General features: G+C 43.5%; 1 protein-coding gene across 3 annotated transcripts; it reads left to right on the forward strand.

Moving 5' to 3' along the window:
* Positions 1–4,683, forward strand: LOC147893328 (uncharacterized). 3 transcript variants are annotated; one of them, XM_087386297.1, is made up of 5 exons: positions 1–249; positions 410–590; positions 740–850; positions 2,192–2,348; positions 2,465–4,683. In XM_087386297.1, exons 3-5 carry the CDS (start codon positions 834–836, stop codon positions 4,331–4,333), a joined length of 2,043 nt encoding a protein of 680 aa, XP_087242423.1. In that variant the 5' UTR covers positions 1–249; positions 410–590; positions 740–833; the 3' UTR covers positions 4,334–4,683. The 3 variants fall into 3 exon arrangements, with proteins under 3 accessions (XP_087242423.1, XP_087242422.1, XP_087242424.1); XM_087386296.1 differs by lacking the exon at positions 410–590; XM_087386298.1 differs by lacking the exons at positions 410–590; positions 740–850.
* The last annotated feature ends 9,636 nt before the right edge of the window (positions 4,684–14,319 follow it).

Consider the following 14,319-nt stretch of genomic DNA (forward strand, 5'->3'; position numbering starts at 1 on the left):
GTTGTCGTGCCCCTTCACGTTATTCAAATTATGCCTCCCTTAGCAGTCAAACAATTTCTGCCTAAAATGACATGGGGTCTTGTCCTGTGCTCGCTTGTGTGACGGTCTCCTCCTCGATTTGGGCATCTGCTTTCATTTTGGGCAGGAACTTGTAGAACCGGATCTCGCCGGAGAGAGCAGGCCATCTTGGCGACCCGCAGCGACGAGAAATACGCCTTTTGCGTCAACAGACACGCCAGCCTGCTCCAGGTGTGTTTATGGAGTGCGCAGCAGTAAGGCCTTTGTTGCAAGCTGTTTTTGCTTTGAAAGGGCCGTGTTTTGTTTTTGGATCGCAATTACACATTCACAAGTTTGCATGCTTAGCCTCTTTAGCCGTTACAGCCCTCCTGCCTATTCTACGTGTGTACAGAATGCTTTTCACGATTTCCTACCTAGCGTTGCTAGTGTTTTCCACCAGTGGTGATGTCCAGTAAAGTACAGCCCGTACATTTTGTTCCAGCGTTTGATCTCCATTACAGATCATTTAGAGAAGATAAGCCGTTAGGTTGGTCTAACAGAGCAGCCTCCTTCGCTTCGACGTGACGAGGAACGTGAGCTGTGAATTTCTCTTCTCAGCTTTACTATCCGTCTTCTATGTAGAGTATCTCTTGAATTCCCTATTCAATACTACAACAAACGCTGTAATACAGCATTTTAACGTATGCTTAACGCGGAAAGGATGACTTGTGCCTATATGTAGCTGAAGAGCTAACGCTTCACGCGATGAACGTCTGAACGATCTTCGGGCATTTCCCTGTCGGTTCTCCTGGAGACCCTCGTCGCTGGATGAGGGAATGAGATTGCCGCCAAGGTACTTGTCGAAGCAAATCCCATCCTCGTAAGGTTTTGAAACTAGTTTGAAAGACATGTAAGGAGCTAGAAGTAGACTTAAACGGGCGATATATATAACAGGTTCCTTTGCCCCTTATCTGTGACGCATTGACAGAAATCTACTCCATGCTCAGGTGTGCGACTGGTAGGTTTACTGCCCGACGTAGAAGGTAGTCCTGGTTATGCATTATCCTGCGTGAGTATCATGAGTCAGAAAGATTGTTCTTGCCTCAATGAGTTAGATTCATCCCACACAAGGACACGCACATATTCAAGTTTCTACTAATCAAAGGAAGGTTGTGCAAAAATAGGTGGACATTTGTATCTTGTTGGGAGATATTACATTTGGGCTTAAAGGTGGTCTGGAAATGTCGTATAAACTCTGGAATGAATTGATTTAATAACTGTTGTTTTTAACATAGGAAACAGCAGCTGTGCTTTCCCAAGTCTATGATGAAATCTTCAAAATATTCACTTCCCTTTGTTTCTAGCTCTTAAGGTTGCTACGACGTGGGCCTAACTTGTGCAACCGAGGTGAATAAATTAGTGGATCCAATCATGTAAGCTTGTAGCCTAAATTGGAAGCTATGACTAGATCAATTGGATCTAACATCAAGCATAAAGGCTGGCAGATGCAACTAATTTTAATGTATAGGGTTTAATTCCTTCTTTTATGGCACATATAAGGCCCCATTGCACGAGGGTGCCTTGCCACCTGGGAAGCATATGAGGTTCTTTGGATCATAAACGGCATTTTGTTTGTAATAAGGAATCTCATGGCAACAGAATTCCCCTTTTCAGGACTTTCCAAAGCCTGATTATCAGAAGACATCTGCCAATGAAACAATGCTCTCATTTTGAAACAAAAGATGAAATGAAGATCTCCTGTTCTACATTCTCACGTAGGGTGATTTGCCAAATTTGTCTTCTATCAGTATCTACCAAGATCTCTAATGCTCAGTGCTTTTATTTGCACTCATATGAGGAGAAAGCTAGGAAGCTCCATGTTAATACGAGGAGATCACAAAAGCCCAGAAACATCATAGGCCTGTTAAAGCCTGTGTTCTTTTGCTTGGGAACCCGCCCTCATTACGTTTCTAGTTTTGTTTTAAGCCTATGTTCCTCTTCCAGGCAACAGAGATGTGGAACTTGCTCTGTAATAGAAAGTTTTCAGGAAAGCTCTTCGCACAGTTAGTTTATGGTGGCTTGGCCTTGCAATCTGAATTCAGTAGTTGGTTGGTGTTTGCTGCTTTACATTTCTGCTTGCATTGATTCCAATTATGATAACGTAAGTCAACCTGACTGGGTTTGCACTTGGAAGGTGGGAGAGCTTTGAAATGGCAGACGAAATATCAGAGATTTCGCCCCGCAAGCAGGAACGAGCAGAGATAGACACCACACTACGGTTTCAATCTGTCAAGGCTGCCGTGAGCTTGTTTGGGGAAAAACTGGATGTGAAAAAATTCAGATTGCCTGAGGTATGGACTTTTGCTTTGATGTTTAGTGTATACTGAATATCTCTTTTTCTCTAATGCTCTACTGTTTATTCACTAATGGCACATCCTTTGATTTTGTATCATGCTCTCTGTCACAGAAATCTGGAGGAAAGGAAGAAGAGCTGCATCGGTTACAATTGGAGTTAGCTAGTGTGAGAGTCCAGATAACAGCTGCAGAGAAAGCTAAAGAGAAGGCTTTTGTAGAGCTGAAAGATGCTAAGACGCTCCTAGAAGAGACGAGAAGGCAGTTGGGAGAGCCATGTGTATGGAAGCAGGAAGAGACTCATGATACCTCAGTCAGTGTAAACGAAGGTGAATTGAAACAAAGCAGTGTACTTGCAGAAGAAAAGCGGGTTATTTGGGAGGTGCAGCTAAAGGTTGCACAAGAACAGCACATGACAGCTGTGGCGGAATTGGAAGCTGCAAAGAAAGAATTGGAGAGGTTACAGCAAGAGCTTGTTGCTTCTCTCAATGAGAAAGAACATGCCCTTCTGGAAGCAGAAGCGACTCTTGCTGCCGCAGAATATAATGCTCTACGCATAGAGGAATTGAGCAGTGAAATTTCAGGAACGAATGAGTCTTTGGTACTGGTAAAGTTGGCTTGCATAGAAGCAAGCAAGGAAAGAGCAGCTCTTCTTGCATCCGGGATGCTGGAAGAAAAGGGAGGCACTGACCATAAAAGCCCATGGGCTTCAGAGCAGGACTTTGCAGCCGTTCAGGAGATCGAGCTCAAATTAGCAGCTGCAACCAAGGAGTTGAATAGGCTACGAGAGGAATTGGGAGCTGCAAAAGAAGCTGAAGAAAAATTGGGTATAGCAGCTGCTGACGCTTTTGCAAATCTTGACCAAACAAAAGCGGAGCTTGAAAAGATGCGGATGCTAGGTACTAGTGCAAGCAGCTCTTCAAACGCAAACGCTCTCTCAACAGAACCGGAGGTGGCTAAAGTGGAACTTGAGAAGGCATTAGATAATGGAGTTTTCCTTCAGGCGTCCATGGAAACACTTAAAAATGAGCTGGACATGATGAGAAAAGAACTAGCAGACCTGAAGGAGAGGGAGGCAAATGCAAGTGCAGCAGTTGTGTCATTGACCACTGAGCTAACCAGGATGAAAGCCGAGCTTACTGCAGCAGTGGCAGCTGAGGCCAAGGCCAATGAAGCCATTGTGGGCCTTTCTCAAACCTTTCAACAGATTACAGCTGAAGCAGAAGAAGCAAAGGAAAGTGCAAAGTGGCTGAAAGAAGAGGCACTTAGGGCCCGAATGGAGGAAGAGCAGGCCAAAACAGCCATGAGTTCTGCAGAGAGAGAGCTACAGGTAGCTCTAAATGAAGCTGAGGTAGCAAAAGCTGCTGAGAGTCTAGCTCTGAAGAGGTTCAGGGCATTGTTTGAAAGAACAAATGCTGCCAGAGTTTCAGAAGTAGATGCATGTGTGGGCATCACCATATCCCAAGATGAATATGATTCTTTACGGAAAAAAAGCCATGAGGCAGAGGAGCTTGCAGATATGAGGGTTGCTGCTGCTGTAGCTCAGGTAGAAGCAGTGAAAGCAGGTGAGCTAGAGATACAACAGCGACTAGGAACAGTAAATGAGGATATAGGCGCAATGAAGAACACAACAAAGCAAGCACTGCACAGAGCAGAACTGGCTGAAGCAGCCAAGTGCGCAGTTGAGAGTGAAATGAGGCGCTGGAGAGACAAGGAACTGCAGCTGAGGCAGAAAGAAGCTCAGAAAAACTATCTACAAATGGCAGGGAACAGTCAATCCTTGTCCTTTTCCCACACGCCAAAGGCTGAGTCCTTAGCTCAAATTTTAAACATGAAGATGGCTACTTTGGAGGACAGTAAATCAAGAGATACAGCACTGGTGCACAAGAAGAAGAAGCCTCTCCTGCCTTCACTTAGTGCATTTTTAGGGAGGAAGAATCAAGCAACAGTTAGTCTGCCTTCCAGTAATTTACTTGAAATCTAAAGCATGATGATGTTGTTGATCCCTTGCCCTTCTAGATTTGTTGACCGGGGTCTGGAATCTTGCACATATTTTTTGGGCACCTAGTGGTTGCTGCTTTATAAATATGTCCTCAAGTAAGCTGTAATTGATGTTACAAGGGTCTTGTGAGTTCCCCTTCAGCAGGCCTTTATTAGAGTTCAGCTCTGCATTAGTCTTTGCAAGTTTATTGCACTCAAGCAAACCAAGTTGTGCTTGATAAAGACAGTCTGGCCAGCTGAGCATGATATTCTTCTTTTGATAGTTTTGGAAAGTGCTCTTGCAGTCCAAGTACTGATGCTACAACTATCAGCGAGTGCAAGCCCCATACATGCATATTGATAGTCTTTTTTTGAGTCATGTTTTTATTATATGCTGACCTGCGTTCAACTTATATGGTCTATTCATGCATGTTCTGCAAAGTTTTACAATGCTGTAATGTGTTTGGTTTTGTTGTGTCATATCCGTGGGTCTGGCCATGCGTTAGGACCTTTGGTATCTGATTTTTCTGGTGCATGCAAATCTTTTATCATGAACATAGTAAACGCTGACAAGGAGAGCATGGTTGGTTTTTTGCCTGAAGGTTTCTACCATAAACATTTGGAAAGTGGAAAGGGGTTTGGCATGGGAGGCTGCATGAAAAGAGTGCAGACTGTCTTAATCAAGCAACAATTAGTTCTGCCTTCCAGCAATTTACTTGAAATCTAAAGCATGGTGATGTTTTTGATCCCTTGCCATTCTATGTTTGTTGATTGGGGTGTGGAATCTTGCACATTATTTTTGGACACCTTGTGGTCGCTGCTTTATAAATATGTCCTCAAGTAAGCTGTAATTGCTGCTACAAGGGTTCTGTAAGTTCCTCTTTAGTAGGCCTTTTATTTTTGTTTTCCTGAAAAAGACATCTATTATGTATGAATGAAACCCGAAAGAGCAAGCTCAAGGTAGAAATACATCACGCAGACATGAGAATACAAACCGTAAATGGGCCAATCAAAATCTCTCAAAGGATAGAAAATCTCCAAGATTGAGGTTGAAAGTGCCACCTCGACCTTCTTGTGGTCTCTGAAAAAATGGGGGATGCATTTCTGAATATCTCCCAAGATGAATCTATAGAGGCCTTGAAAGGCTTGAAGGGGGAAAAGAGAACATCATCTAGTAAGCAAGACTCCATGAAGTGTCGACGAATGGAAGGGGCGAAGAGTCGTGTCTCTTATAAAAGACCTGAGGTCCCAAAGGAGACAGTCAGGCAACTAAGCCCCAGGTCATAAAGAAGGGGAAGGAAACAAAGGTGCTCAAAATCCTAGCAATCCCCTTCCAAATGATCCTCACTTATCTGCAATCCCATAGGCAATGTTGGATGGACTCCACAGCAAAAAGGCATCTACGATAAGAAGAGTCAGCCCAAAACCTAGACCTCCATAGGTTCAGTGCAATCCCTCTGTAAATAGAAATCCAAAAGAAAAGAGTGATTTTTCTATTCCTCAGGGGTTTCCAGTGCCTCTTCCAAAAAACTTTCTACAAATCAGTAGAAATTTGAAAGATCTCCCAATGAGAAGCCTCCAGTCTCTGCAAATGAGTTGAAATCTCTTGGAATCACGAATCTTGTAATGAAAGAAGGGAAGGCTCTTCTCTCAGTGCCCTGCATTAATCCACTCCCACTCTCTGGGGTCCCACTACAAAAACTTTATGGGGACTCCTCCATAGAGCCAAATTCTCCATGAGCCCAAGGAAATAAGGAGCGGGTTTGGGTCTAGGGATCATAGTGAATTCGAGTCATGCTTCACATAACCTATGATTCTGACAAGTTGAAAAGGAACACCCAATAGAATATCATGTGTAGATCTAGACAATTGCCCCCTGACTGAACATTGAAGACCAAGGCATCCTCTAGTGCTATGACCTGAAGTAGAATTGCATGTCTTGGTGAAAGCCCCCATCCAAGTGGGGAAAAAAAGGCTCGTCATCTGTATCAACCCAATCCAATTACCTCTGAGGTGACTTACTAATTGTGATTTACAATCCTCTGGAAGTTATTTTAAAGCTTTCCAGGATTCTAGAGAAGAAGCAGGGCCTCTCTCCCATCTAGACCATTGCATTTAATGAGAAGTGCCATGTGGTATGCCATGCTCATCAAGAATGCTATCATTCCACAGGAGAGGCTATCTATCAATCTCGTCCAAAGAGTAAGGAGGAATTCTCCTAAGTGTACTGCTAAAGCTGGCCCAAGCTTTTAGGATAGCATCCTAAGATGGGCCAAAGTAAAGATCCACCTAGTACTACCCATCCAGTCTCCATCCGCCGAAAGAGTTAGGTTGTATGCAACGAAGAAAGAAATCTTTCCATGGCTCTTTCCCAGGCATAAGTCCCCTTACCACAACTTTGCAAAGAAAAACCATGTGCTGCAAGTTTGGATCAATGATATTAAGACCCTCTTCTTGCGTGGGGAGAATTAAAGTCTCCCAAGCCACCTTGGCTATTGCGCCTGTAGTACCATCTATTCCACTCCATGGAAATTCTTATAGTCCTCTTCAACTGAATGATGCAATCCCTAGAATGGAACCAACAAGAGTAACAAACCATGTTGTGTCCAATAGAACCTGGTTGATAACCACCACCCTGGAAGCAAGGTCAAGTTTGGCTGAAAGTGATGCTCTCCAACACAGGAGCAAACAACTGTGAAGGAGAGATACCCATATTGACCTGGGATCCTAAGTATCTGACAGAGACACCCCTGTAAATCCAAGTAAAACCAAAATCACAATCACCTATTGCAGTACAAAATAGATACAAGGCTGCCCTAAAAGAAGTGAGATTCTGAAGAGTGGCCTTCCGAAAAAAAAGCAATGTCATCCGTCAAGTCATTGTTTAAAAGCTCCTCATTTGTCCCAAGGGAAGTCTCAACCCACAAATATTAGCTTGAGATCTAACATGTATACTCATAGCTTCAGCTAGAAACTAAAAGAGTAATGGAGCTAGAGAGTGCCCTAGATGAACTGATCTCGAAATCTGAAACCTCTCTCCTTTGATCCCTCTAATAGGCACCTGGTTGTGGGCTGATTTGTACAAAGAGGAAACACCTCTAGTCTCAGCATCTGTAAATCCAAAACAACAAGGGTTTCTCTCCTTTCTCAAAGTCCAAAACTAGAATGGCTAGCCTCTGGTTGCTTTGTATAGCCCAATTCGAAGCTTCCCAAAAGTGAGAAGATATTGTTAAAGATGCTTCTGCCATGCACAAAGCATGTTTTGTGTGTCATAAATACAATCTTGAAGAATGGGTTGCAAATGCAAACTAATAGCTTTAGCTAGTTATAAAGGGTGCGAGGGTGACTGGCCTTCATTGTGACACCAAATTTGTGCAACTGCTCTTTGGAATAAGATGAAGGAGACACTCTGTAAGTGAATCAGGTATAACACCAGAGTCTCAAATGACCTGCAGGGCTGAAGTAATATGGTCACCAATCGCATTCCAAAAAGCAACAAAGGAGGGTGTACATCCATCTGAGCTCCGCTTGCCCTTATGAAGGGCAAGAAGTGCAATCTTGAATTCCATACTGGTGAATGGTGTATCAAGTGAGGCTCGCCTATCTACTTTCACCAATACAAGAATACATTGACATATAGCATGTCTGGCAGGTGTGTCCAGTTTTGTTGATAGGAGGGAGGCATAAAATTTACTTGCTATATGCAAGACGGCATCAGGATCTGATTGCAATAGCCCGTCTGAGTCCATAAACTGTGACACGCTCTCTCTACTACGTCTTGGGCCTAGGAAGTGTTTATTGACTTTACCTCCGACTTGAGTCCAAAATGACTCACATGCATGAAAGTCATAATTTGCTATGATCTAACTATATCTACAAATGAGCCCTTGCTACAACAGAAGGTTCTCTCGAATCCAAGCATCTATAGGCCATTTCTGCTCTTCCCTCTATAGGGTTGCCAACTGCTGGTGAAGACCAACTTCTTGTCTAAGAATCTCTCGTCTCCTGGTAGTAGTGATCGAATGATTAAAAATACTAATCTGAAAAAGGGATGCTTCCACATGTGAAGGAGATGGCACTACAACCCTGCATATGAGAAATCTAGATCTGCAAAACTACCTCTGTGAGGTCCACTTCTACATAGAAGGCATCAAAATCCTGATACTCACAAAACATCCTTTGAAATGAGGCTCAAGGACCATAAAAACCATTGGAAAGTGATCCGAGGTGGAAAATTCTAGTGAAATGCTTATAAAGCCAGCTCTTTCCAAGAATCGATCAATACATGCATGGATGGGCATTTGAGATATCTTGTTCAACCACGACAATAGGAGTCATTGTGACTAACTGTGAAAGGCATCATCAAACCAAGCAACTCTTTGATTGAATCGAAAGAGGAAGGCATCACAAGAAGCATCGTTCTCTTCCCCCCTACTTACTTTAGGGCAACTCCACCCTTAATGATCCATGATTCTGATATAGGCACCTAAGAAAGAAGTTCCTTCCAAAGAAGGACATGATCCCCTCTATTGTTGGGGGCATACAGGTTGAGAAGGCCAATGTTATGCCCTCCAATCGCCAATAAAATCCACTGTGACCTAGAGGGTGAAATGATGTCGAGTCTAGCCGTAAGAGGAAGAAAAGATTCTAAAATTGAAATGCAAGTTTCTCCTTTGGTACTCGAGGTGGGAACTGCACAGGGGAAAGCACTCCCACATCTAGGGAATGATACCCTATAACAGGAACACTATGAACCATGTCACCAATCAAAGAAGTTTAAAAATCCTCTTTGATTGTGAGGATGGAGCCACATTTTTCCCATGATTAAGAAATTAGGACTTAAGAGATTATGTGGAAGGGGGCTGCTAAGATGGGAGGATATTTGGTAGCCTCAACCTAAATTGGACTAGGAGAACCAGAAGGCACAGTAGCCTAAGGTAACTCAAGATAACCACTAGCTGATAAGAATGGGAACATCGCTAGCTAGAGGCTAGCTGCAATTGAGGGCGAGAGGCAAGAGAAGTGGCCTCTTGACCATCCGACGGTGGAGGAGAAACTCTAACTGGAAGCCAACGAGTGGTTGCAAGGGAAGCATGCATAGCATGTGCACGATGTGTAGCCAGTGGTGGCAAAGCTCTATCAAGGTCAAGGAGGAGCCACACCAGAAGGCATTTTAGGCCTCTTCTTCTTCCTTGGGCAATCCCTGACAAAATGCCCAAAGGGCCTATAGATCCAACACTAGTCTTGTCTACTTGCAATCTTGACTCTGTATTGAAATACAGGATGATTAGCGCGCTCAAGCATGACGTGGTCATCCAAAATATTAGGGTTAGAAACTAGGACTTTAACTCTAGGAACCCCATCTGATCTAATCGCCTCTACCGCCGCTGAAGAGGATCCCAAGAGGATAAACCAAGAAGGGGGGGGGGTCTTAGTAACCAATCCGAAGATAGCTCCAATCATGGCAAGGAGATGATAAGAAAGCTAGGGTAGACCTGAGAATCTAATGAAGAGAGAAGTCATATGCCTGTCCTTGTCTACACAATTAAAATCAAGGGAGAAGGGCTTGAGGAAAATCTTTTTGGAACCGAGCACTAAGAAACTAGCCTTAAGCACTGTGCTCGTAGCTTCAGGAGTGTCAAAGGCCACTTGAACGAAACCTCATCCCAAAAATTAAATATTGGGGAGGTGCCGACGGATGAGGTCTAATGATAAGGCTGCTTAGCCTATAATCTAGAAGGGTGGAGCCCATGAAAACATGCATAGAGTGTTGTTGAGCTCTTAGGCTCCACGACCTTTTTAAGCTACAAGAGCTCGTCTTTTGAAAAGATAATGTTTTTGTGGCTAGTGGAAGTGGTCGAGAAGTGGTTGAATGGGGATCCATTTGACAATCAAGGGTGAGAGGCCAACTCAAACTCCAAGAAAACTCTGTCCATCACTTTGCCAAAGTAGGAAGAGGAAGAGAGTTAGCGGGGAAGTTTGATTGAGAAGAAAGGTTAGAGGCTAAGAGGGGGAGATGTTAGAGGATGGAGAGGGGGAGATGTTAGAGGATGGACAGTGGGAGAGGTTAGAGGCTAGAGAGGGAGGGGATGAAGGGGAGAGAGAGGGGCTAAGGGAGAGGTTGAGGGAGAGCCTGAGGAGAGTGGTTGATAGGAGAGGCTAAGAGAGGACTTAGGAGCCACAGCCGACTAGAATTTCATTTTGGAGCAGCAACACTTCCTAAAATTGTTTTTTGGAGCAGCCAAATCTTGGAGTTGAATTTCGTTTTTTGGAGCAACCAAAGCTTGGAGTTGAATTTCATTTTGGAGTAGCAACACACTTCTTGGATCAAAATTATTTTTTCGGAGAAGACAAACATTGGAGCTGAAATTCTTTGGAGTACCCAAAGCCTAGAGCTGAATTTCATTTTGCAATAGCACAGCCAAAGCTTGGAGTTGAAATTTGTTTTGGAGCAGCCAGCAACCCACTATTGCAATTCAACTCTGTATTACTCTTTGCAAGTTTATTGCACACAAGCGAACCAAGTTGTGCTTGATTAAAACATTTTGACTAGCTGAGCAGGATATTATTGTTCTTTTGATTGTTTTGAAAAGTGCTCTTGTAGTCTAACAAGCCCCATAAATGACTATTGGTGTTCTTTTTTTGAGTCATGGTTTTGTCATATGTTAACTTGTGATATGAACTATTTACGCATGTTCAACAAAAGTTTACAATGCTATAATGTGTTTGCTTTTGTTCTCTTATATCCATGGATTTGTTACCTAATTTTATTGGTGCATGCAAATCTTTTATTATGAACATAATGAACGTTGACAAGGAGAGCATGGTTGGTTTTAGCAAGGAGATCATGGTTGATTTTTATGAAGAGGCCAACGTGAAGGTCATTATGAGGTGCATGGGGCCTTCATTTATTAGGGAGAAGGCATGGGGGAATGTGGGCTTCCTTTATAAGGGGGTTGGCATGGGAGGCTACACTAAAAGAGTGTGGGGGAGGGGCTCTCAATTAAGCATCATAGTAGTAGTCTACAATAGTGCTTAATTGAGCTCCCCACTCTCTTTGCATGGCACTCTATGCCCAAATGAAACACCCTACTCGGCTAACCCCCCTTCGCAAGGTCTTAGCTTTTGATGGGTTTTATGGGTGCGTTTAAGTATTTAAGGGTTCTTAGGATAGGCTTAATGTGGGCTTTAGGGTAGGATTAATGGTAACACGGGTTTTAGGATAGTCTTGAGGTTTTAGGTAGTTGTTTAATGTCTTGGCCGTTTAGGGTAGCCTTTGTGTTAATGTCTTTGAACACCGTCATCGTCATCTTGCTTGCTTCTGCTCTTGGTTGCGTAGCCACCATGGTTTGACTACTTGTTGATCGACGACTCGTCCCACTTGGTTCTTGCTCTTTCTTTCATTGTCCTTTGTCTCTCTCTTACCTCTAGTGTTCTTGTCATCCTCATCGAGTTGAATCGAGGTTGAACACCATCCTCATCGAGTTGAATCGAAGGCCACGTGTGGAAAGGCAAGGTTTTCACATGAGCTTCTCACAAACATCTATACATTGCTTCTAGGATTGAAAGTGTCAAGTTTTCCCTTTCAAATCCTTAATCACGCCACTTGGCATAGTCTTAAAGTTGATCTTCAAAGATCTAATGGTCATGAATCATGACTTATAAAATCCAAGCTTTCTGTGCTTGCACTCTGCTTGGAACTGGTATCAGAGCACAGGCTATGTCTCTACCTTCCACACGTCCTTCTGTGTGTTAAGTGTTTTCATGTCCTCGTTGCTACTATTCGTGATCTTCGAGCACCAGAAAAAGGAAGCGAAAGGGGAAGGGCAACGCCTTGTAGCTTCTCTGTACATCGTTAGGCTGCCCAGCTGCAAAGGACGCGCGTTGCTCGTCGGGAATTCAAGGCGGTCTAGATTTTGCGAATCACGTTGATCATGTTTACAATGCTTTGGGTCATGCTCCAGCTGCTGCGATTGCCTCTCTTGAGGCAAAACGGGGGACCTTTCTTTCGTTCTAATTAGCCTCAGACTTGCATACGTACACGGATGAACATAGCGTACTTGGTCTCCGGCAATCGCGAGGCCTTTTATCTGAGAAGTACACAGACAGAATGAGGCACTGTGTACTTATCCCCTGTTCAGTACACTGCTGCTAGGATCATTTAGCTTCTTCTACAATTGCTGCTTTTTCTGGCGGGGCTGGAGAATAATGGCGGTTGCTATTAATAAGAGGCTACAAGCACGAGTTTGTGATTTCGCTAGGGATGCTACTCCTCTACAGGTTTTATTCATGGGCTTCTCCGTTCTGTCTATGCCTCATTTTGAGCTGATTGCCTTCCTGGATTTTCTCACCGTTCTATTGTATATATCTGTAGGGGAGGGGATCTTGGTTGTGATGTTGGAGCAAAAGATAAGCCCCTTATTCCGGAAAGGGTAAGGGAGGTGTAATGGTCACTGTGGAAGGCGCAGCGGAATTTGTGGTGCTCTCTCTCACGCTTTGCAGTGCAGCACGAAAGAGCTCCACGCTATCGATGGATTTGCCTGTCTCTGCCATCTTTTCTGTTTTCATGATCCTTCGGAATTGGAATTCGAAGACACCAGTGGATCTGTGGGCCTTTCAATGGGGCCAGCTTTTGAGTGTGAATTCGATCAGGGGTTCTACTGCGATGCCATAGCGAAAAAGTTATTTCTTTTGGTGTTGGAATGAGAGGGTTTTCATAAAAGACAGATATAGTGTCCACAACTGTCCGTTCTGAGAGAGGAATTTATTGACAGCACGGTAGATAGCTTCTCTACCTCAGAGCACTATGCACATACAATTGTCTTCCTTTCTCTAGGCGCTCCAAAATTCCATGGAGCCTTCGAATGCTTTGCTAGCATTCTACAAAGGGAAACTCACAATGCCACCTAAATTTGATCATTCTGTTAGATCCATGCACACCTACAGATCAATTTCACTTCCTGTCTGGGTTTAGCAGGACAAATTCCGGGCGAGAGAGAAAGAATGGCTCGACTTTGTTGAGTGATTGATTGCTCCAAGTGATTGAAATCACCTTGTTGGCTTTTATTGCATTTCGGTAGACAGCGCTATTGAGCGTGACCTTGAGCACTAAAATGACAGCGTTGGAGGCTTTATCGAAAGTCAAGGCCACGGGAGAAACGGAGCCTGCCGAAAATGCCCTTGAGACACACTGTTGTCATCACTATATGCGCTGGCTCAGGTATAGAGCTTGGGATTAGCTTCCTTCCGATTCGTCACTAGAGAAGTTCCTCAACCCAGAATTGGTTTCTTCTTTGTCATGTCTTATCAGAGGAAGAAATCTCTTGTTCATCAAGAGGTAATATAGATCCTGAACATGTCTTGATTTTCTCAATCCGACATTGTAATCCGTCCCTTTGAGCCTACGGTGGATAGAGGTCCTGAGGAGACAATGGCCTACGTGCAAAAGATTCAGAAAATGCGGAGGTAGATGAAAAGCAACCTGCGAGATATCCACGTCACTAGTGCATGCAAGATATTGACTTGTCGTGTTTTAATACGAATACGACTATTGACGTTCAGGTAATATATCAAAACCTTTATCTAGTTGTGAGACTCATTCTCGATGCTAATATTCTCGATGCCTAGGGCTTCGCCCATCCCCTCAGATTATAATTCTTTGGGAAGGAAGTCTGCCATCTCCCCCGCCCACATTATGTGATACTAATTACATTATCATATAAATATTTTTAATTGCTCCTTCATTCAAAATTTCTACACCATGTTTATTCATGTGGTTGAGATCCATGTCACAATATTATAGAGACTACAACAAGGATGAATTATGATCTATTGTGAGCATCATCTTATTCATGTAATTGTTGGGCTTCAGATCCCAAAAGGCACAAATTTTTGGACATCACTAATTCAGTAATAAATCACCACCCTAACATTTGCAGGGAGGATCAAGTCCTAACGGACCCGTGTCGTGTTTCATGTCCATGATTTTAC

Source organism: Dipteris shenzhenensis, chromosome 15, assembly GCF_047967505.1.
Source record: "Dipteris shenzhenensis isolate YYH24624 ecotype China chromosome 15, Dip_SZ_1.0, whole genome shotgun sequence".
NCBI lineage: Eukaryota > Viridiplantae > Streptophyta > Polypodiopsida > Gleicheniales > Dipteridaceae > Dipteris > Dipteris shenzhenensis.

Excerpts from the sequence above, each read along its gene's own strand:
- LOC147893328 (XM_087386297.1), top strand. Across the intron at positions 2,349-2,464 it reads AAAAATTCAGATTGCCTGAG|AAATCTGGAGGAAAGGAAGA; the intron begins GTATGGACTTTT and ends TCTCTGTCACAG.